The sequence below is a fragment of the Vanessa cardui genome, chromosome 11 (assembly GCF_905220365.1).
Source record: "Vanessa cardui chromosome 11, ilVanCard2.1, whole genome shotgun sequence".
In the NCBI taxonomy this organism is placed as follows: Eukaryota; Metazoa; Arthropoda; class Insecta; order Lepidoptera; family Nymphalidae; genus Vanessa; species Vanessa cardui.
In genome coordinates, this window is record NC_061133.1 from 7262366 (window position 1) to 7277810 (window position 15445).

The following is a 15445-nucleotide window of genomic DNA, read 5'->3' on the forward strand; positions in this document are numbered from 1 at the left end:
TCTGAGCGGTGGTGACCACTTTCAATTAAGATGGCCCGATTGCCCGTATACCTACAAATTATATGTTTAATATAAAACCATAGTGTAAAATGGGATAATTTACATGATATCATATTAAGAACTGCTCCTCTTGTACAAAACGCAGGTGCGGTCTTGCGTTGAATATTGCTGGCACCTCTGGGATGGCTCCGTTGATGCCTGATAGCTCAGCGATGTGCTGTCCGCATTATTGGCGTCGTAAAGGTCACAAACACCCTGGAAGCTTTGCGTTTGCGTCGAGAAATAGCGGCGCTGAGCGTTTTCAATCGACTGTGTCATGGCGAATGCTCTGAGGAATTATTCTCTCTAATTCCTGCTTCCCCTTTCCTTCACAGATCCACGCGTGTTGGCTCGCGATGTCACCGCCTAACTGTGACATCTATCCTAACGCGCACTAATAAATTTGGCAACTCTTTTCTTTGTCGCACCGCCAAAAAATGGAACTCTTTACCAGCACGCGGGTTCCCCTCCTCTTATAACCTGGGTGCTCAAACGAGGCGTGAAGAGGGATCTTGCGGGCCGGTATGACGAGGGTGACTAGTGCAGCTCATTCTTGCTGTTCTTACTAGTCGTCTTATAAAAAAGATATCATATCTTAAAGAAATAGTAATTAATTTGGCTTGTATTCTGCAATAATTGAAATGCAAATATTGGATGTTCGCGCTTTTAATAATGGTCAATTCTTGTAATTCGGATAAATAATTGAATGTCGAAAATGTATGACATTCATAAGAGTTAAGTTGTTCGCAAACGAATGAAACAGACCGCGTGAGAAAGCGCGTAACTGTAATTAATTAATTACAGTGATGAAACTATCTTACTCATCGTTTTGAAAGCGATACACTTGTTAAGCTACAGTTTACTACGATTAAATTATTACGATTCTAATGTAATATACACGATCATACTATTCATAATGTTGGTTGGCGTTTAAATGAATTCCGTAGACAGATAACATAACTAGCAGACTGTACCCAAATATCTTAATTCTATTCTATAGCTCACGTGACGGGTTTTCATTTGACAAATCCAGATCTCGTCAAGATTTCCTTCACCACCGAGTATGATAACAATCAAATAAAAAAATACAGTGGTGCTCGTCTGGAAATGAATCAGTATCCGTCTGTTAAAATTGACGTGTTTCACTCAGTGGCCAGTATTTCTCAAAACGTTAACTATTGAGGAAGGTCATATACCTATATACTAAACATTTTTCATTTTATTTTCATTGATAATATATTGTATACTCTATTATCTTAGATAAAAAAAATCTATCTATCCAGATTTCTTAAAAGTTTGTTTTATAGTTAATTGTTTTACACAAACATATTTATGAAGATACATTACGGTAAAAATTCAGTGTTTGGTTAGATTAGCGTAGGTAAGTAAGTATGTGTTAACAAAATAGAAAGTGCGATTTATTTCGTTATTCGAAAACTACTCGAAAATAACTGCTGCAAATTTTTAGGTTACATCAATTATTTTAATTCCAATGTTATGGTAGAGCTGTACCACTTTCTCTATACTCCGCAGGCTATATTATATACATAATTTGTTAAACGTGTTATTATGTTTATCTGCATTTAAATTTTAAATTATAACATAACAGTCATCAAACAGGTTGAACATCGATATTAAAACATAATTCGATTATCTAATTCCGAACACCTTTCTACATCTGTGGGAAAATAAGTAATTAATTTAACGACTTAAATAATCATGCATTTATAATAATTTTTTTTTTTTATATATAATATTATATACTTATATACAAAAAATAAAACATAAAAAAGACAAAAATGTATATAAGTTGGTTATACTTTACAGCTATTTATTTGAAAGAAGATGCTCAAGAAGGAAAATATATGAATTTTAATAAAAGGAAGACATACATAACTATATACATCTAAATTACAATGTAATCACTTACATATGTTAAGGAGACAAAAATAAATACTATATGTATACGTATACGTACCGAGTACATACATTATCGCATAAATCAAGATGATGAAAGAAATTGACTTACAACCTTTTCCTAAAAATTAAAATATACTTGCTAGTGAGATTAGAGTGCGGTAGTGAGTTCCATCGTCATATATGTAATAATTGAGTCACACTAAGACTGTGTAAAAATAAAGCCAATGGATGACTCACTATATCATCTACCTGTACGTTAATCATAGTGGGCTGAAATATCGCTGTGATTTAGTCGGTGAAACTACTAGCTAAAACTTACGTCTAAAAGAGAAATGTAAAATTGGACAAGCTTGTGACGTTAATATATTATGCGGTGCTATATTAAGAACGCCACTAACAGGGATAGTGGTATTCTTGGCCATTTTCCTATTTTTAACCTTTCGTATACAAATTTTCAACTTTGCTACCGGCTGTGTGCGAATGTATTCAACAGCAAATAGTACAATATATATTCAATAGCAAATAGTATAATAAAACTACTTATTTTAAAATAATTAAGATTAACTTCTATAAGATTTTTAAATTCTTCCACTAATTATAATATATAAATATTCGATTTATTTTTCGTTTTCATTTATAAGTTCCACTTGAAGTGCTAGTAACAGAAATACAAGACGATAAATATACTCAATTTTAGTATTTTTAAAGAAACCTATTACATCAGAACGGCCTTCCGTGGCACCCACGTAGCGTAGGCGCGATGTGGCGCTATCCGTGTTTTACACTAGTATAAATATATTACAACTGAAATATGTTCTATTTTTAAGCTGAAAATTTGATTTAAAGTGCCGTCCCTATAATTGTTTTAAGGCGTTGGAAGTACCTAATGAACGATATGATATGTTGTTTGTTCGACTATATTAATAGATATAAGTCACTACTAAGGACCCGAACTATTTAGTAATATTTAAACTTCATTCGATAAAATTATTTGAAGCCGATAAAACAATGATATTACACAAGCATCTGTTATAGTCATAACAGTTATTCGAATTACTAGTGTTCTACTACTTTGAGCTCTATGCTTATTTCATTAAAACAAAACATTAGCAGTTCGTACCTATCTCAACAAATATTTTTACTGATCATTTGAATACATGCTTTGTACAGCAGCTAAAATATCTGGATTTTTTCTATAGAAATCTAATAACGCTCAGATTGAAATATAGTAGAGTATGATTAAAATATTATGTTTAGCTGTGCCGCCACCACCTCTGTTTTAGAATAGTTTTTAGTTTTTGAAGTCTTCGGCTCAAACAATCATGTAATTTTAATGTATGTATAAAAAAGGTGATTTTTTTAACCAGGTTTAAAAAATAAACCTAATACTAATTAATACTTGTATTAACTTAATTGTGTTTGAGCAGGTTTGTTGACCCAGATAACTGATGATTCGTTCGCGGTTTTAAGCATAAAGGTTGTACAGGTACAATTACAATGACGTTCACTTACTTTATCATCAATGTCATTATCTATATTGCATGATATGCAACAAGCAAGCATGACTATTTGGACTATTTATAATATGATTAGTGTAATTTAATAAAAAATAGTAGAATGATATGTCGAGTCTTTCTTAAAGTATGAATAGTTAATTCAAACTACAAAGTCTATAAGGTCCCGCAGTGTGACCAAAAAATATTTATTCGTTTTTTATTGATTTGTTATTGGAAAATTTATTATAAATAAACATTCACAAATTATAACACAATGATGGCTTATACTCGATAAAGTCGTAACTATCTTTAGATTGAAGGAAGGATAGATATGAAGGGTATAAAAGGCTTTTGCTAAAAAGTTTAGTTAAGCAGTAAAATTTCTTTTAAAACTCTAATTACCATTTTATTTTCACAAATTTGATGGTAATACAGACATTCATAATGACATTCTAGCCATATCAAAATATTTCTATTTCTGTCAATCAATTTGCAGAGCAATATAAATGTATCTTAATTGTAATATTAATCGATATAATAAAAAAATACAATCTACAACACAAAAATCAACTACAATATATAAAAACCGACCGAAATTCCTAGTTAAAAGCAATAACTCTTTATAACTACATGAATTGTTTATGGTAGGGGCTAAAGGAGCGTTCACATGTATAAGTTCAATATTAGACATTCAGAATCTGAAATCTGAATGAATGTAGTCAGTTGAGTCAGTACTCAGTGTGTCGAACCAGTCAATGGGTGAAAAAAATGTGTGCTGTATTCATGATTGTTATCTTGTTACAAAAGAGTATCTTCTTTTCCTATGCGCTTTAGCTTTAGAAGTCAAATGTAAAAATATTTGTGCTTCGTGAATTTTATAAGAAAAAAGCAACTTATTCGATCTAGTCAAATGTTTATTGATTTTGTTTGCGAGAAATTTCTACTTACTAGCGATTTTTTGCCAACAAAGGTGTGATTAGATTACAGTGTTATTATTCCGATTCTCTATAGTTCGAACGATCATTAGTGTCATTGAACAGAATCAATCATCCGTTTCATACATGTGCATTTGTAGTGATTAATTTTACAATTATTGATCATTATTTAAAAAAAAGGTGACTGAACGTGTTACGAAGTGATAAGTTTTCCATTGTGTCATTCGGGAGGTTGGCGAATATAATTTTGCCACCCGCGATCACCTGTTCATCTCAGCCTCGGATGTAATACATAAACAAATGCAAATATAAAGGTTTGTATCTGATCTAATTGTTATGTTTTCTTCATTAATATTTAATGTAATCCTGGAATAATATGTGTTTTTAAAGATATCGGTATTCAGTTTTTGTGTCACATTAACATTTTAGTCTGCATCATAATGTGTAGGTGTCGAATATTATTTTATAATTTCTATAGATCTACGTAATTATTCGTGACGATTTAGTCTATTTTTAAACATTGCATTAATAGACACTTGTGAGTTATGAACCCTTACGAAAGTATATAATTTTATTGAAAAATTTATATGATTTTATGGGATGAAGAAAATATAATATCATGCACTCTTAAAGTGACAGTACCACAATGATTCATCAGTGATTTTTAATAATGTTTGTAAAGCTCATCAAATAATAAAGCATCTTTTATAAGTTGAGGTTATGAATGAGAAACATTGTTCGTACCTCACATTATTTTATAAAATTAAATCAAAATTGTGAAAGCATATTTCTGACTAATTATATATTATCTCACATTTGTTAATGAGTTATTGAGAATAACACTATGTACTAGCAAATAATTTATTTGCTGGTTACATCGGGTATACATAAAACTTTTTCCTCTCAAACTAAAATATAAAAATTAAATCATTCATTCACCTGTCAATGTTGTGATCGTAGTCTATTGTACATTCTTAACTCTTAAATATTTTTGTAAAATTTCCATTGACGTAAAATTTCAGTAAGTTTGATTAAAAAGTTTTCAAGATATGTATTATTGGAGTGAAGTTTATGTTCTAGAAATAAATATCTTCGGAATTACATAGAGAAAGAATCATAATAAATGTTTAAACGGCCTAAAATTATTTTTTTTTGTATAATTTCAATGTTTCTTTTTTATACTTTAATATTATTTTTAATATTGTTTAATTATATAAAAGTAAACAACATTATTTACTTATAATTAGTACTTTGTATAGTGGTTTCCATACATTTAAAGGTTTTTTTTGTGAAAACAAACAAAAAGTGAATCATTAAGTAATCTAATAATAATTAATGTTTGCTCAATCAAAGTGATATTGGGATTGCTTAAATCATTATTGCATAACAGTGCTATTGTAATTGAATTGCAAGAGGTAAGTTATAAAGTCAAATGTAGTAGGTGTTTAAATCCATATACTAAAGTTTACAAAAAGAACTTTTCTGTATTCAAGTATGCACATAAAAGCTAGGTTCGGAAAGTTGATTCTACCGACTAGAACTTCAATTTATATATATTCAAGAAGTATTTACTTTACAGGAAACTGGGAGTTATTATCTTCCTTCATCCTTATGTCTATAGAATGATTATCACTGTTTATTTTATATAAATCTATATTGTTGTGAATTCAAAATAATCATGGATCTGTAGAATTACCCCAAAGCAAAGTAATCTAAGTATACTAATTGAGCGCTATCAACATTGCATTGTTCTTATGGAGTTTGGAAATAAGAACGATATGTAATTTTTTACTCATTCAAGATAAAAATAAAAAAGCTTCTGGTTTCCCCTAGCACAAACTAATAGTTGTGAAAGATTCATTGCAGAAGTTAGATTAGACGTATGTTAAGAGATATAAATCGAAATTAGTTGACTGTAGTTTTATTAAAAGAAAGTATACACTCATAAATATTTTATACATGGTTGATATACCTGAAAATTACAATAAGTATTGTCCACTGAATAAATATAATAAGTATTGTTCATGCTTACGATAAACAACGCTAATTAGGTTTCTCTTTTTGCTCATATTTATAATTTATTGTGTGGCCGATGGTTGTCGCTGTTCCCTTTAGATTGTGGTGATAATATTTGTGCATTAAGATATAAATATGCACATAACATACAACACAATGTCAATGCCTTGTCAATTTGCATACCGAGATTGAAGAATGATAATGATTTAAATATTATTGACTATTTGTATGCAAACAGAATGTTTAAATTTACAAGCTATAACTCTCATTGACATGACAAAGGAATGAAAATAGGGTATGTCAAGTCTGTGAAAAATGTTTTATTTTTAATCCATAGTGCCATTAACAAAAAAAATCTAAATATCTATGAGAAAAAAGGAAATTTTGAAATTATATTTAAAAACAGTAATAATGATGATCAAAGTTTTATATAAATAGTTATAACAAAAATATATGCACAGTTTTAATGGTTGAAAGTAGATATGATTTTGCATAACCTTCTTAGTTATTAGTGATAATAAATAAACAATTAATTTTGTGTAACCACTAAAAACTCTGCCATAATTCATTTAAATATACTAGAGATTTGCAGAAAAAAAAACATGTAATAAAAAATTAACAAAATATTCTCTCATGGGTTCACTATGACTCCCTGTAAATGAGAAAACCCCGGTTAATATTGGCTGGCAACATGAAATTTAATCTTATAATTATGACAAAAATGCTATGAAAAAATAATTTAACATAGCATTTAAGAAGGTTTTAGGCTACTGCTAAAAGAGTTGAATAATCTGTTCTCAAATGACTTTGTCAAAAGAAATTAATTTATAGGTGCGTATTTTATAAATGTAAATAAAAAAATGGCTGTTATTTCTTCTAAAACCAATTTTATGAGTTGCGTGGTCACCCATTTATAAATATACTTCATATTTGTACAAAATTATAAAATGAATAGATTTGGTAATCCTACAATACATATTCAGATTTTTAATCTCAAAGTAATTAAACACGAAGGTACATGTGAATTGTATGAGCTTTTAAAATATTGAAAAAATAAAACAATATTCGGAAAGTTACTCGAGTTGATTTTATCGAAGATATAAAATGCCGCATATAATATAGAAATATATTTATAAATATTTTGCAATACAAAACACTAAATCTAAGTATCAAAGTTTTGTTAAACTATAAATAAAATATAAAATCTTTAAAAATAAATATTTATCGAATGTAATCTTCTAATTTCAGACGTTATAACATCCCTTGAGGGAAACTAGAGATGGTGGACTACTACAGAACACTCGGGGTTACTCGGACCGCCACTGAGGCAGAAATAAAAAAAGCGTAAGTTATCCTAATATAATAATAACATGTATCCCAATTAAATTTTTAATTCATATGGTAGTATAGATAGGTAGGTAAATGGTTAGCCATTAATAACATGTTATTTGTTGTTTGTGATTCATCCATATACTTTTAACTACAAGTCCTGTGTTTGAAAAACAAATACCTCACAACTTAACCGTCCCGGAAAAATGTAAATGTAAATAATAAATAAGAATTTGTTTGTGTAATATATGTTCATAAAAACGTAAATGGTTTTATAAGGTGTGATATTATTACAAGGAACAAATATAAACTTGATACTACTATTATCTGAAAAACCAGGTTCCTTTTTTTATATTTGAAGTATACTTACCGTTGATTTGGTATTTTAAAATGTTACGCGCTTGGCTGTTACTTTATTATGATCACCTATTCTATACCGATTTTATAAAAAAAAAGATTTATTATTAATACATTCGAATTCGATTTGGATATTTATTGAATTATTCATAAATAAAATTTATTTTAAAATGAATTCGACTTGGAGCAATACAGGTCACAGCTAGTTATATAAAAAATATTGGGATAGATGTAAGAAAATTAATATTTGGATAAAATTTTAATTTCGTTGTTTTTAAGTCGAAGTAATTTTGAAGTTTCGTTTAAGAGAATATAACTTATATAATAATAACTTTCATCAATTCTCAAAATACGGAAATATTTTTTTGTAGACTCGTTTTACAAAACATGTTGTTGTTTTTTGCTGTAGGTGTCATCCATTTCAATTAAGGAAAATTGTGAGACATTGTGACTTCCCTTAGTTTAAGACTAGGTATAATAAATTATCACTTGCTTAAATAAACAACACACACAAAATCTATAACAGGCTACGAATATTATTGATTATAAATAAATATTTGTAACATATTTCAAACGTGTTTTTATATGAAACACTGATAAAGATGTCTTAAGATAAAAATGATTGAATTATCTATAATAAGAATAATATAACAGTTACAGGAAATTAGCGCTGAAATGGCATCCCGACAAGAATCCGGACAATGCAGACGAAGCAAACAGACGATTCAAAGAGATTTCTGAAGCTTATGAAGTCCTTTCAGACGGTGAGAAATGAATAATTTAATAACAATTAAACATAATAAATTTAAGTACTCAAAAGCACTACTACTTTGTTTAGCCGTATTCCGTTTATTTGGAGCGTGTGCTAAAATTGAACAAAGACATAACAGTGAATACAATCTGAATACATTAATATTTTTTTGTCTCGTCAATTAGTTTGAAACGTTACCATTTCCATTGAAATTAAGGTTACAATTGAAATTGCTTGAAATTTTCCATAGCGAAAAGAATCCAGCAGAGGTATCTATTGACATGTAAAGAAATAAAAAAGTAATTTTGACTAGTCTCATTTGAGAGAAGCGTAGGTGGATGACGGCTTTCGTATACAATTCGAGTGTTCCATAATAAATGCATAGATATCTAAATTAAATTAAAAGATACAACCTGCATTACTATATTAGACAACAAGAAACTGATTTAAAGGATTACCTTAATCTTGTATTTATGTATTTCTTAATTACGATAAAACATATCAACATGTATTACGTAATTATCACGATGTTTTTTAATTTATATGATTAAGAATTAACATAACTTTAAAGACCATAATATAATATTAAATGCAGATAAATCTATATGTAATTACATGTATATCTTTATTGCCTTCTGCTTATAGTAACCAAAGTAGATTCATTATGGCCTGATATGTTCGCACGATGAGGTCATACCACTATAGAAAAGGAAAGGAAATGTAACGCAGACTTCATCTTGATATTAATGGTCATTTATAATAAAACCCATCTTGCTTCTACACAGAGTATATTTAAATATTTAACCTTTAAATACAAATGTATTTTGTGATATATTCTCGCCAAGATTATGACGATAGCGATATCTTAGTAAGGAGGTAAAAAATAATTTTATTGTTGGGTAGAAAACAAGCGGAAATTGTATGATGCACGGGGATCCGGTCACCACAGTCACAGATATCAAAGCAAGAACGGAGTTAATGGCCATCGGCACTTTAGCTTCAAAGGTTTTTTTGGAGACACACCATTCCACCGTTTTTTTGGTAGTTTTCCATATCAAATAGGGTTTTTTTGCAATTTGAATATTGTCATTTTAACCATCAACTGGGTACGCTTAAAATATTTCATCGTAAAACAAAATAATTATTTAGGATTTTTTTTTACTTGAGTATAATTATTGCACCCAGTTAAGGTTAGAGAATGTTTATTTTAAAATTAATAGCATGGACAATGATAATATTCAAGCAATTAATAACATAGCATCATAACTAAGGAGTTTTTTGGCAGCTACCCACTTATATTGCTATTAACAATCTCAAGTTGTGTGAAAGTTTAAACACTAATCATAAATTAATATGCTACTTCGTGCGACCTAATGCCCTTTTTCGTTATCTGCAGATGTTATAATATGGCATAGCCTTTCAATACGATAGCTATAACTAAATCAAATTATATATAAACGATTACGTTCGGTAAGTTGCCACAGATTAAATATTTGGTTAGTAAGATTAAAGTAAATTCGTTATTAAAGTTTTCGAAATTAAATTTTTTCATATCGTGAAGTTAAAATGGGGATATATCTTGCTAGCCAAAATATTTAAGTAACAAAATAATAAATTTGCTTACTAGCCTTATTAAAATAATTTTAAGGAATTATTATTTCATACGTCGCGTATTTACACATGTCATATGCTTAAATATGTAAATATATCAAAAGTGAGGCGTTCATTTGAATTTATGGTATTTCTTTAATATATCATAACGCTTATTTATTACGCTGCGCGCTTAAATTCGAACAGTTACAATAATATGGTGTATCTGTTAATCACGCAGAGAGGAAGCGTCGGGTTTACGATCAGTATGGCAAGGAGGGGCTGAATAGTAGCAGAGGGCGACATTCGGCGTCCGATGAAGACTATGACTTCGGCTACCACAGCTTTCCATTCACATTCCGAGATCCCGAGGAGGTTTTCAGAGAATTTTTCGGCGGTTCATGTTTTGGCGAGCTATTTCCTGGTAAGTCATTTATTTTTACTTTTTTATCTATATGAGAATCTTAAACTATTTTCACTTGTTTTTGACCCCCACTATTCCTATGATAAAAAAATAAAAATAGGCCGAACCCCTGAATAATATTTTATCTGTATAATATTTATTACGTAAGAATTTAAAGGAAAAAATGAATTAACGTTTAGTTTATTTTTAATAGCAATTTTTTTTTTAAATGTTAATTTGTTATTTCGAAACTTCTTAAGGTACGAATTCTAGCGAATCTCGGCAAACGCGCGGTTTCCCGCTCTATTTCAAATAATTTTAACTTAGCCCATTTTTTTTTATCTTACATAAGAACTATCGAAACTCCTTCCCACACCCTTGTAAGAAAACATAAGACATGGTCGACCCCCATACGTAAGAAATGAATGTTAATAATGCGTTTGAAATAAAAGAAAACATTTTTTTTTCGGTTCATACCGAATAAATTAGCTCATTGACTGCATAGAATGTTTCATTATCAATTACTAAACATTGAACAAAAATATTTTAGTTTCGCTAAGAGAAAAATTAAAACTCTATTTATTTTTTTTATTTTGTAATAACAATTTGTTTAAAAATAATTAATATACGCGATTCATCCGTTATAAATAGTTTTATTTAAACAATTATTTGCTATGAAATGACAACATTGTAATTAACTTTCCAGATATAAACGGTCACGGGCACATCCGACACGGTCGCCGCAGCCACCACCCGAGCACATCCCTCACTTCGTCGCTCTTCAGCCCCTTCGGCTTCGGGATGCAGGGTCTGGATGATATTTTCGCCCACGCCGCCTCCAACGGGAACTCTTTCACCTCTTTTTCGACATTCAACAGCTCGATGGCGGGTCCGGGCAGCGCGAACATGAGGAGTACCACAACAACCACACGTATGGTCAACGGAAAGAAGATTACAACAAAAAAGTGAGTTCAATGGTGTCTTTAGTTTTAATTTTGATTAAAAATATTCTTCCTATAATTTTACTAATGAACCGTGCGAGACGGCTCAATTGAAACTATTGTCTCGCCTGTGAAACTTCGCCTTTATTCAAAATACTTTCGAATTTCAAAATCTATGACAGGACTTGTTATAATTTAATTTCATTGTAAACTGCAAGTCAATCTAAATTTTGCTTAAAAAATAATGAAACTTTAATTAAATGAATTTTTTAATGTCAAATAGTAATTAGTTAGTATCTGTCGATAACAATTTTATTGAATTTTATATACGATTTTCATTTTTTTACTTATAAAGCGGTCGCTATGTTCTCTTACCGGCCAGTAACTTTTTTTCGTTATCTAAAATTAATTATTTTTTTAAATTGTCACAATTTAACAAATTTCATTCGAGAATTCTTTTTTTTGCACATCATTTTGAAGAATTAAGTTCTTAGAACTTAATTCTTCAAAATGAGAACTTATCCGAATTTGTATGTGCAACTGTCGTCCCATACGCAGTGGGACAAAAATCGGCAAAGAGTTCTCAGTAGTAAATAGTAATATACTCATGTAGTACATGTCATATAACTTTGTCACTAAATTAAACTGCAAAGTAGACAATGTCACGAAAAGAATGGCGTTGGCTTACGATCGATATTTTTTTTTTGCACTTAGCACACTCAAAATACTATAGTCTGTTCGCGTTAAGAATGCAGTGAGTTGTCATTATTTACCGGCCCCTTTGACCAATCAAATCTTTTCAAATTACAAAGTCAAGTTCACATTGAACAGGTAAAGACATAAATTCGATTTAATTAATTATTAACTGATATTTTTATAATTTAAATTATTTTTTTATTATTATTAACTGATATTTAAAAAAAATGAATACCACACCAATTTGTTAAAATTAAAGTGCGAGAAATGCTGCCACCACATCCTACAAGAAGAAATTGCCATGTGGGATTTAGATAATGTTATGGAACTCGCTGCAGAAAATTATTTTATTATAAACACTAACGACGACACTAGTAATAGTGATTAAAATATTAATGACTTAATTTCGATTTTTTACATAATGTGTATTTTTTAAATTCATTACACTTAGCCTTTAAAACAAATTATATTTGTTGGAATTTTGACACAAATATACAAACACCTTAACCCTTCTGTTAAAAAGATTTGATTGGTCAGGAGGCGGAGTAAGGACGGTAAACAATGAGAACTCACTGCATTCTTAACGCGAACAGACTATAGACAGCCGGTTCCCAGTTTACCGGTTTACTGTAGTTGTATTTTTTATTAAGTGATCTTGTTATACATGTTCGAATTTCGAAATCGAAATCGATCGTCCGAGAATGTGGATTTCATTAAGACTGACTCGTATAATAAAGCAGTACTGGTAAAGAAAGTTTTATAGAAAGAGCTTTAGGCGTGTTCAGTGACAGTGATTAATGAACTGGTTAATAATACATTTTACTTTTTAATTAAGTTTGAGTGTTCTATTTTTTTTTTTTTATTTGAAATGGGCTGATTTAATTTTAATGATCGATTAAATACTTTCATTCTCTTATTCAATCTATTTATACTTCAAGCCCTGAAAATAACAACACACTGTTTATATTGAAATAAAACAAGTTATAACGGATTTGAATCGCGTATATTAATTATTTTTGACATCCCGACGTTTCGAGCACTTTACAGCATTCGTGGTCACTGGTAGACTAAGGTGGCATTTGTCTATTTGAAGAACAAAAGAAATGTTATTTACAACTACCGCCAACGATTTATCAATTGATATCTTGAGTAACGTTCCGGTTGCACGCAGAAGGCACTGACTGTATCTTTAGGTCTTGCAAAAAACGTCGGGATGTCAAAAAATTATTAATATACGCGATTCAAATCCGTTATAACTAGTTTTATTTAAATGTATAATAATCGCGAAAAATTTAAGAGAACTTTATGTGTTTGTACATGTTATTTTATGATGTATTCCTTTGTCCCTAGGGTAATGGAGAACGGACGCGAAACTGTGATGTCCTACGAGAATGGGGTACTGAAATCAAAGACTGTCAATGGTGTCCCTCAATCCTTAACGTACAGTTAAACAAATAACGACTTACAACCAAATTTGATCCAAATGACAATTGTACTCAACTTTACTTTATCCGAGTAACAAGTTCCAACTTATAATTTAGTTTTGCTTAATTTAATTAATGTAGCGTTGGGCACTGTAAATTTTTAGTAATGAATATGTCTAAATCATACTTAATTTAGTTTCTAAGTTTTGCTTTTTACTTTTTAATTGATCTAATTTTTGATAATATCGATAGAGCCAATACTAATTTACATTTACATCTTTGGAGCGCTCATTTGTTTGTAATATTTGCCTGATATTTGATCTCAAACGTTCGAACGCGCACTGCCTGTACACTCATGGTCGGATGCGAATTGTAAATGTCTTCAGGTGAACTACAGTCAGGTTTCAATGCGTTGCCTAGGTTTAATGTATATCTTAACGGAGCGCTACGGTTGCTTGTATACGCTTTTATCCTAGTGTGCGTTGGCTCTATATTTGTTATACGTAAATTGATTTAATTGTAGTATTACAGCTTCGATTTCTTTCATTGTGTTACCTCCACCGCGTCGGAGCGGCTGTCATAAACACGTGACGTGTACTTTTTCTAGTTACGCTTCATTATTAATATTATTTATAGAAAAATTGATTACACAAAGATGCCAAAAAGGTACGCGATTTAATATTTTAGTTACTTTTTAGTTGTTTTTTTTGACTTAAATTACGGTTGATAGTTATAAATTGCTCAGCGGACTGTCTAATGTCTGGTTTGGTGCCGAGGGCCGGCGATGATATCAAGTAGTTAATAGCTTACTACTTACTTACTATAATATTAATTTAGAAGTCTTTACTTTTTTCATAACCGCTTTACTGTAACAATATTTCTGGAACATATCGAGGAAACATAGCCAGTATTCGAGGACGAAATGGTTTGAATTTTTTATTTAGCATATTTTGATTTATTGAATAAAATTTGAAAGATTTTAGAAACGTTTAAAATACCTGAGAGTGTAAATAATCCTATGAGCCTATAAAATATATTTTGTATATGCTAGATTGTCTATTGAGTGTCATAGGAGTCACTAAACATTAGTAAAATTGCATTTGATTGATTAATAAAATTCATATATTATAATAAAGTAGAGTAGAATTCATGATTTGTAAAAATCATTATTTAGCTAAAATAGTAACAAATTAAGCTTGATGTTATCAAATCGTATTCAATATATTTTGCTATGCTAAACCAGTAGGTACTTAATATTTTCATAATTTCTTTTGCAAAAATACATTTTGTTTGAAATTAACGGTTTTAATAACGTGGCTTTTGTTGAAACATACATTTCTATATAAATATCTATATGTTCTAGACGAGCACAACCGAAACTGTCTCTACACGAGTGCCATTGCTATTTTAGAACATTCTCTTGTAATTGTAAATAAATCTAATGATAATTTGATTTCAATATTTTGTGTTTTACAAAATTATTGTCAGCAAGTAATGAGCACTGCGAGATAATAAACAATTTAATTGTAACATTGTTGTTTTTTTTGT

At 29.8% G+C, this 15445-nt stretch overlaps 1 protein-coding gene across 3 annotated transcripts; it reads left to right on the forward strand.

The window, feature by feature from the left end:
- Positions 1-4153: 4153 nt before the first annotated feature.
- Positions 4154-15427, forward strand: LOC124533512 (dnaJ homolog subfamily B member 6). 3 transcript variants are annotated; one of them, XM_047108849.1, is made up of 7 exons: positions 4154-4704; positions 7655-7750; positions 8747-8856; positions 9747-9884; positions 10675-10857; positions 11543-11801; positions 13824-15427. In XM_047108849.1, the coding sequence occupies exons 2-7, from the start codon at positions 7686-7688 to the stop codon at positions 13921-13923; spliced, it is 855 nt and encodes a 284-aa protein (XP_046964805.1). In that variant the 5' UTR covers positions 4154-4704; positions 7655-7685; the 3' UTR covers positions 13924-15427. The 3 variants fall into 3 exon arrangements, with proteins under 3 accessions (XP_046964805.1, XP_046964806.1, XP_046964807.1); XM_047108850.1 differs by having other exon boundaries at positions 9747-9848; XM_047108851.1 differs by lacking the exon at positions 9747-9884 and having other exon boundaries at positions 4160-4704.
- Positions 15428-15445: the final 18 nt, after the last annotated feature.